Source organism: Periophthalmus magnuspinnatus, chromosome 3 (assembly GCF_009829125.3).
Source record: "Periophthalmus magnuspinnatus isolate fPerMag1 chromosome 3, fPerMag1.2.pri, whole genome shotgun sequence".
Lineage (NCBI taxonomy): Eukaryota > Metazoa > Chordata > Actinopteri > Gobiiformes > Gobiidae > Periophthalmus > Periophthalmus magnuspinnatus.
This window is the reverse complement of record NC_047128.1, coordinates 26,514,719-26,523,836: the sequence shown is the minus strand read 5'-3', so window position 1 is coordinate 26,523,836 and position 9,118 is coordinate 26,514,719. Positions and strand designations below refer to the sequence as shown.

Sequence of the window (9,118 nt, the reverse complement as noted above, 5' to 3'; positions counted from 1 at the left end):
TGTATGTTGACAGTCCAAGCCTCATGTGAAAGCTCACAACTGCCTAGAACTGATTAATGATAGGCTGCAGGTACTGGGATTTAGGTAAGGATTCAGATCAGAGAGAATAATTTTAGGTTTAAACCAACTGGATTTCAGCATTGAAACTGGCAACCCAAATGAAAGACTCATGTAAGGCTCATTCTGCTTTCTGATGGAAGGATCATCTTGGGAACCAACACCAAACTCTAACATAAATAAATGGGACATCATGTCTAATGTTTTTTTGTAATTAAGAATAAATCAGCATTAGAATTGTTTTCAGCAAAGGCTATTTTTGTGGGGAAAAGAACAAAAACTAAACTCTGGCTTTCCAGGAAAATAAAGATCACACAAGGAAAAGTATAGTTAAAAGGCCTTTATTTAAATAGCCAAAGCTAACATGTACGGCAGAGTAGCACTGCCAGTTCATACTTAATCAAAAATCGGTTATATAACGTTTAAACATGATGCTATCACGTTATTGCCTGATACAATATCAAAGATACTCCAACTGTCCATGACAAGGCATAGCAACTACCAGACAGTCCGAGCGGAAAATAACCACCAAACCTCCATTCTCTACAGTGAGTCAGTAGCTGGTAAGGGCGATTTCCAGCTCCACTGAGCTGCCTAGCAGCCTCAGGGAACTTGGAGATCACCTCTCTGCCTCTGATAACTTAGTCTCAGAACGGGGGAGCTTAACCCGCAGACAGCCTGTCCACAGTTTCACGCCTGAAGCCCATCACCTATTTGTGGTTTTGCCTCTGTGTAGTACCTGCACTGGTTCTGGGAAGGACAATGGATCCACATGTAATATTCACTGATTACTGCGAAGAAGAACATTGGACCAATTAGTCGATCAGAATGACGATACATGCACTTAAGTAGGTTTATTTATTGAAGGTGTAGGTTTGTGTCAACAACAGAGACCTGCTTCTTGCTGTATGCATGGCTATAGACTATGGGTACATACCTCAATCTGTTTAAAGAGGGCAACTCAAGTCATCCATCTCCCATAACTCTGAATTGTGGAGGACCACAAGTAGCTCACAGCGCTGACATGATCATTTCAGTGCTCCCTCATCTTACCATTGGTGATGTGGCCTTCTTCTTCTTTCAGTTACTCTGGGATGTTGAATGAGTTCTACATGCTAAATCATGTCTCAGGAAACAGAGTGATATTTTCTGTCACTTCCTATCACAACATAGATTATGATGAAACCATTTTGTGTTGCAGAAGATGGGCAATTCAAATAAAACAAATCAATGCCTGTGCTCCTGCCTTTCTGTAATAAGGTGACTCCAACCTTAGGGTTGAATGTTTCTGAGATGCATGTTTGTGATGAGTGTGTTTTATATTTACAGTATATGAGTGGCCTTTGCCCGAGGTCAGATGCACCATTATATGGAGTTAATATGATTAACTGATATTCAGGAGCAGGACCACAACCCAGCCTCCTTCTGCTACTCTCCAGCAAACCACAGCTCACTTTAACCACAACTCTAATTACCCAGAAGCCCTCTTTATACAAGTCTATCCGGGCAACACTGTCTGGCTCCTCTCTCTCGACCCCTCTCCACCACTCCGTGTCGCTTGTTTATCTTTCAGCCTGAAGACCTCACTATCTACAGAGAAGGAGAGAGAGACAGAGCCTCCATCCTGAGTCTCCATCCTGAGTCTCCACCCAGCCTCCACATTTATTCATATCATAAATAAATCTCTTTATTGTATACCATTGTTCTGTGGCATGTTTCTTGCTCGTGAAAGGGCAAATAGTAACATGCAACTCAATGGAAGGATTTAAATGGTAAAAAAAAAAACTATATATATCAGAAAGATGAACTTCTAGGCAAGGCAAGGCAAGTTTATTTGTATAGCACAATTCATACACGAGGTAATTCAAAGTGCTTTACAGAATAAGAAAGACATTAAAATCACACAAATCAAAACATAAATAATCACAAATAATCATCATAAAATTACCATTAAAAGAGAAGAGTGCAGAATAAAAACCTTTATAAAAAACCTTTCAGTCGTATGCACAGCTGAACAGAACTGTTTTGAGTCTGGATTTAAACATTGTCAAAGTCGAGGCCTGTCTCACATCTTCAGGAAGACTGTTCCAGGTTTTAGCTGCATAAAACTTAAACGCTGATTCCCCATGTTTAGTCCTGACTCTGAGCACCAGCAGGAGGCCGGTCCCTGAAGTCCTCAGTGTGCGAGATGGTTCATATGGCACTAACATGTCTGAGATGTACTTTGGACCTAGGCCATGGAGAGACTTATACACAAGCAGAGCTGCCTATAAGTCTATCCTTTGAGCTACAGGAAGCCAGTGCAGAGACCTGAGCACAGGACTTATGTGCTCGTACTTCCTGGTTCTAGTCAGGAACCGAGCAGCAGCGTTCTGGATGTACTGCAGCTGTCTTAATGCTCGTTTGGAGAGGTCAGTGAGCAGGCCGTTACAGTAGTCTAACCTACTGGAGACAAATGCATAGATAAGTCTCTCTAAGTCTGGCTTTGACAGTATACCTTTGATTTTTGCAATGTTTTTAGGTGGTAAAAAGCTGCAGATGTTATTGATTTGATGTGGCTGTTAAAGTTCAAGTCTGAGTCCATTATTACCCCTAGATTTCTTGCCTGAGTTGAAGGTTTTAGAGAGAGAGACTGGAGGTGACTGCTGACACTTTCTCTATGTTTCTGTGGGCCAAACACGATGACTTCAGTCTTGTCTGAGTTTATCTGGAGAAAGTTGTTTTGCATCCACACACTGATCTGTTGATGCAGTGGCAGAGTGAATCCACTGGTCCATATTCACCTGCTGCCAGTGAGACATAGATGTGAGTGTCATCTGCATAGTTGTGGTAGGACACATTATTGTTGCGTCTTAACTGGCCTAACGGCAGCATGTAGAGATTGAACAGCAGGGGTCCCAGGATTTAACCCTGGGGCACCCCACAGGTCAGGGGTATTTTATCTGATATACACTTTCCAATTTCAACAAAGTACTCCCTGTTTTCTAAATAGGACTTGAACCAGTTTAGTGCTGTACCAGAGATGCCCACCCAGTCCTCTCGTCTTTGTAAGAGGATCCCATGATCCACAGTGTCAAAGGCAGCACTCAGATCTAACAGGATCAAGACTGAGACTTTGCCTGCATCAGTGTTCAGGCGGATGTCATTTGTCACCTTGATAAGAGCAGTCTCAGTGCTGTGGTGGGGTCTAAAACCTGATTGGAAGACATCAAAGGAGTTGTTAATTTCAAGGAAGTTAATAAGCTGTTGGTAAACAACTTTTTCGAGGACTTTGCCTAAAAATGGCAGATTTGAGATTGGTCGATAATTGTTCAATATTGTGGCATCAAGACTGCTCTTCTTTAGGAGAGGCTTGATAACTGCAGTTTTCAAAGCACTGGGGAATGTTCCAGATTGAAGTGACATATTAACTATGTGAGTGAGTGGTGATAGCAAACTGTTGAGCACAGACTTAAAAATTTACTGGGTAACACATTAAGGCAGCATGTAGATGAACTCAGACTGGTGACAATCTCTTGGACAGTTTTGTCAGTTACAGGTGCAAAGTGAGTCAGCTCTAAGTGTCTAGGTGGCTAGAATATTGTGCAATTGTAGTCCAAATGTGAATGAGAAGGAATGAGGAGAAACATGCAGCCTAACACAGGACTCATCCGGATCCCTCTGTAACCCCCAGGGACCATGGAAAAAAATGACTTGCTGTTTTCATAGATGATTTGTTTCTGTTTTATATCCCCCAGAAGGAAAGAGTTATGTTACACAAGATGGCACAAGGATATGGTGTGAACAAACTTACATGATCTAGTAGTATATCTGGAGTGATTTAAATGAATATGTGATGAGCAGTGGTTTGAGTGAGTGGTAAACTCAGTGCAAGAGGCCCATTACCAGTCTGACACCACCATGAACTTGGGACGGCACAGTCACTGAGACAGGGGGTGACATTGCTATGGCAACCACCGCACAAGGCCAATTCTGGACCCTACTTTAGACAGGGGGTCAGACAGAACGAACTAAAGAAAGGGAAAAAATGAATGAGAAGTTCAACCAGTAAAGAATGAAGTGGAATGTGAGGGTATGCACAGCCATTGTTCAGAAAACATCCCAGGAACGCTCACAGAACCTATTTCATGCTTTCTTATTGCACTTTGAGATGGCTTTCCAAGAAATATAGCCTACCCTTTTTTTTATCACCCCTCAAACTTTTTGTGTCACCAAAAATTTGACATCCCTATGCAAGCATAAAGTCCTTTCAATACATTCAAGGTCACTCTATTCTGTACCATGTCTAACAAGAGATAAAATGGACAAGTTCAGTTTGCAGTAAAGTATAGTTGCCTGGCAACCAAAAATGAAAACCATGCAGAGCAGAGGGGTCATTTAAGTTTCACTTTGCCTGTATAAAATCTCTGTAATTGAACTCTGAGAGGAAATTTGCAGACACCATGTTGCAAAAATGTATGAAAAAAAACTGAAGTTACCATAAAGGAATTAAAATCCCGATTCTGTAGAAGAGAGCGTTTATTCTGGGAAATATGCAATATAGAGACCTATGTTGCCAGTGCTGTCAGAAAATGAGGTGTTTGGACAGATTGCTTTTAAGGACAGCTATGCAAACCAAATGCTGTGTAAGCCTATGTTTGTTTTTCTCTCTAAATGGATGTATTTGAGCCAGGGGATTTGAGGGGAGCAACAGTGCACAATTTTGACCTTTGTCCCTTTGTTCCATTAGATAAATGTTACAGTGTGCTGAGTGATGGTGGGATCTGGCTGCCTTATGCCCTCTAGTGACAGAAACAAGTGACTGTTTAGTCAGTGCATTGTGCAATAAACATGTAGACATAGACAGTTCTATTTGAATTTTCTTCTCTCTGTTATTCAAAGTGCAAACCAGCAAACAAAAACATTTAAATGCAAGCCAATGTGGTTGCAAACTGTGTATGATGGAACAGCTGCCTTCTTTGTGGAGCTGAAAACATTGTTGGAAAGGTTTGAGGTTTATGCAAAGTTTTTCTTGAGGAAGTTGATGAGTCCGTTGGTGGAAGAATCATGAGACTGGACTTCTTTAGAATCCTGCAATTCAGGTTCAATCTTCTGAGCCAGTTGTTTGCCTAGCTGCACACTAAAAAGGGTAAACAGAATGTTTAAATGGAAAAGGATGATTAAGTTATGTTTTGTGCTGGCTAAGAACTAAATATAAGATCATTTTAGCTTACCCCCACTGGTCAAAGCTGTTAATCTCCCACATTACACCCTGAACAAAGATCTTGTGCTCATACAATGCTGCAACAGAGTAGGTTTCCACATATTTTTTATTTTATTTTTTTTTTACTCCAAAATGTTGGATAAGTGATTGCTTATGGTGGCTAGTGCTTACCTATAAGTGCTCCTAGGGTGTACGGAGTGAGTTTTTTGAAAATGATTGAATTTGTTGGTCGGTTTCCCTGGAATACCTGGATGAAAATTAAATCATGATCATTTTAATTTGTGAGGGAGATCTAACTTGGTATTCTTTGAGGCCAATCCTCATGTGCTGAAGATTATCTAGGTGCATGAAAGAGTATCTAGATATTTTTTCTTGTTTTACTGTACATTTCTCATCACTACTTACCCATACTTTTCTATTTACTAACTTTATGTGGTAAGATCTTTTCCAAATCTTCTCCACTGAGTCCACTGGCCTCCAGCTCCTTCCTGGCCTCTTCAGTGGTTTTGCCTCTCATCAGAGCCTCTGTTTGGGCAAGGAAGTTTGCCAATAGGATCTGTAAGTGATATATGAATTGTGTATTAAAGGGAATGTAATAAAAATGTATTTTCTAACATTTCTGACACCATAACTACCTTATGGTGCAGGCTGTTCCTGATTGGGTGCTGAGATTGAGCTGGGATCAAAAAGTCAGAGGGCACCATGCGTGTTCCTAAAGTGAACAATTTGATAGTGAGAAGAGTAAACAAGATTCTATTCCTTTCGCTCTATCACTCCTTTTCTACCCCCTTCTCTTTTGCCCCCTCCCTTAAAAAGCTTTGTCTTGAAAACAAAACAAACTGGAACTGGAAAATACTAATATATTTAATCAACTGTCACAATCTTACAATACACTTTTGTACTGAACTGTATTTTAAATGTTTTTTGTTTTTCAGATGTTTACAGAAATATAGCAAGTTTTACTACAGATCCCACTGTAAAAGCCTTTCTAAATGACCCCTGGATTCAACCAACCCAGATCTGGAGGTCAGTTTTTGCATTATTACCTGCAGTGTCAGTTTAAAGTGGATGAATGTTGTTATGTTTACCCTGATGGATAAGCTGATAAAAGGCATGCTGTCCATTGGTACCAGGCTCTCCCCACACTATGGGTCCAGTGTGGTAGTTGACACGAGCCCCATGGTTAGTTATGTACTTTCCATTGGACTCCATGTCTCCCTAACAAATGCAATTTATATGTCACATTTTCAATATGCATTTCCTTTTATTCAAATTTAACATGCTACAAACCTGTTGGAAGTATGCAGTGAAGCGGTGCATGTATTGGTCATAGGGTAACATGGCATGAGTTTCAGCATGGAAAAAGTTGATGTACCAAATTCCCAGCAAAGCCAGAAGTACTGGGGCATTCTTACTGAGAGGAGCAGTACAGAAGTGGTTATCCTGAAGGTGAGACAGAAAATAAACAGTGTAACCAACAGAAAATAGAATTTACTCTGGTAAAACTCCACATTTGTTCTTACCATCCAGTGAGCTCCCGACAGAAGCTTCTCGAAGTTTTCAAAACCTGTTAATGACAGATAATATTTTCAGTTTATTTATTTATAAATACTAAGTATAATAAGTATTTTTTAAACCAAACTTATGTTATTATTTACGTGCATTATTAGTATAAGTATATTGTGGTCATTGTCACTTACCAATATGGAGAGCAATGGACAAACCAATTGCTGACCATAAAGAAAAACGACCACCAACCCACTAAAAAACAAAAAACAAAAACAAAACAGCAGAAGAATAAGCATTTTTTTTGTGTCAATGAATAAGAAACCAATCTCATATTTTTATATGCTCTGCATAACTATGTATTATGTTTTAACATTATAACTACATGTACTTCGCTGACCTTTGATGCAACCTAGCCTTTACTGTAACCTGTGCAAGAGAGAAGGTCACTCCCATTAATAACTGTGCACTGCAAGTGTGTACCCAGCAGCTGTGAGCCAGTGACTCTGTTCCACCAACTTCAGAGGTCATAAGTCAGGACTATTTTTAGCATGAATGTGAATTCGTAACAGAGGGGATATGCTGTAAGTCTGCTGTGTTACGGAGCACTCACGTCCCAGAACTCAAACATGTTTTCAGTGTCGATGCCAAAATCCTTCACTTTGGGCTAAGGACAAACACAAAATAAAACAATAAGCTGTGACTGCATAAAAATCCAAAGGTGTGCAATGACTATAATAGCTTACAGCATTTGTAGACAGAGCCACAAAGTGCTTGGCAACAGCAGCTTTCTGTGGAATGATCGAAAAAACATTTTAGACATAAGATTTCTTGAATTTTGTTACATTCTTTTAAAATACTCACGTCTTTGGCATGTTCAAGGAACCATGCTTTTGCAGATTCAGCATTAGTAATGGTCTCCTGTGTGGTGAATGTCTGAATAAAAGTACAATTATTATTTAAAATTGACAAATTAAACTGACATTTTGACACAAAAGTGTCAAATCTGATGGTGAAATGGTTTTGAAAGATCCTAAAGCCATGCAGCAAGCTGAACTACAGGTGTACCTTGGATGCAATGATGAAAAGGGTAGTCTCCGGATTGAGCTGAGCCAGCGTTTTGGCAATATGTGTCCCATCAATGTTGGACACAAACCACACACGTGGACCATCTTTTGCATAAGGCTTGAGAGCCTCAGTTACCATGAGTGGACCCTATAACACAGAACGTTATTATATCATGGCATGTGAAAAAGAAGCAATCAGCATAAATGCACTTACAAGGTCAGATCCTCCAATCCCAATGTTTACAACATCTGTGATGGTCTTTCCAGTGTAGCCTTTCCACTGTCCACTACGAACTCTCTGTAAGAGAAACCCGTGACCATAATACACTATTTATTTAAATGTAAGTAGAATATTTTATGATCTGACAATGCACTGAGTATTTTTTCTTACATGACAGAAGCCCTTCATCTTCTCCAAAACTTTGTTCACTTCTGGCATCACATCTTTACCATCGACCATGATGGGCTTGTTGCTGCGGTTCCTCAAAGCCACATGGAGCACAGCACGGTCCTGTACTCCCACAAGATAATTTTACACATCAAAGCAAACAGTACATTTTGCCAAAATGTTACCCCTTTGTTAAAGTTTGTGTGCAAAACTAGCTGACCTCTGTGAAGTTGATCCTCTCACCGGTGAACATCTTCTCCCGAGCAGCTTCAATTCCTCGTGACTGACCCTATAATCAAGGTTAATTTTAAAAAGCCATAACAATTAAGCCAGCAAAACATTGTTGAGTTAGCTGAAAAAAATTTACATACCAGATCAATCAGCATTTTCATAACTTCATCTGTGATCAGATTCTTAGAGTAATCAAGAAGAATGTCCCCATCTTGTGTGTTCAGTGTTAAGCTGCTCAAACACAGACAGAGACAATAATACTACCCTACTGTTTTGTAGACTACTGAGAATATGTTGGTAGTGTCAGTGTGTGCAGTTATTTTACAACCATAGTAAAAAGTAAATACAGTAAATACCTGAACTTGTTGAATCTCTCTTTGTCACTCTCAAACAAGTGCCTCATGTTGAGGCTGAGAGCATGAGCGGTGTACCAGTCTTGCAGTTTGTGGAAGTTTGGGTCGTGTGTGAGCCCCATGATGACACTACAGTCTTGCTTGCTGTGCTCCAGAATCCAGACTGAGTAGTGCAGAGTTGGACAGGGAAATGTTTATCAAGGGCATTCAGACTGGATCCTTCTGTGCCCCTCCTACAAGAGACACACAACCCAAGTGCTGTGCAATGAATCAAAGCCTAACCTGCTATAACCCCAAGACAGTTCAAAACCAA

General features: G+C 40.2%; 1 protein-coding gene across 1 annotated transcript; it reads right to left on the bottom strand.

The window, feature by feature from the left end:
• Nucleotides 1-4,903: 4,903 nt before the first annotated feature.
• Nucleotides 4,904-8,998, bottom strand: gpib (glucose-6-phosphate isomerase b). The gene is made up of 18 exons (XM_033991390.2): nt 8,809-8,998; nt 8,593-8,683; nt 8,442-8,510; nt 8,225-8,344; nt 8,048-8,131; nt 7,835-7,981; nt 7,631-7,702; nt 7,513-7,557; nt 7,380-7,433; nt 6,961-7,021; nt 6,784-6,827; nt 6,551-6,703; nt 6,349-6,478; nt 5,896-5,972; nt 5,688-5,816; nt 5,432-5,507; nt 5,271-5,337; nt 4,904-5,176 (listed from the first exon to the last, which is right to left on the bottom strand). The coding sequence occupies exons 1-18, from the start codon at nt 8,925-8,927 to the stop codon at nt 5,053-5,055; spliced, it is 1,662 nt and encodes a 553-aa protein (XP_033847281.1). The 5' UTR covers nt 8,928-8,998; the 3' UTR covers nt 4,904-5,052.
• Between the last annotated feature and the right edge of the window lie 120 nt (nt 8,999-9,118).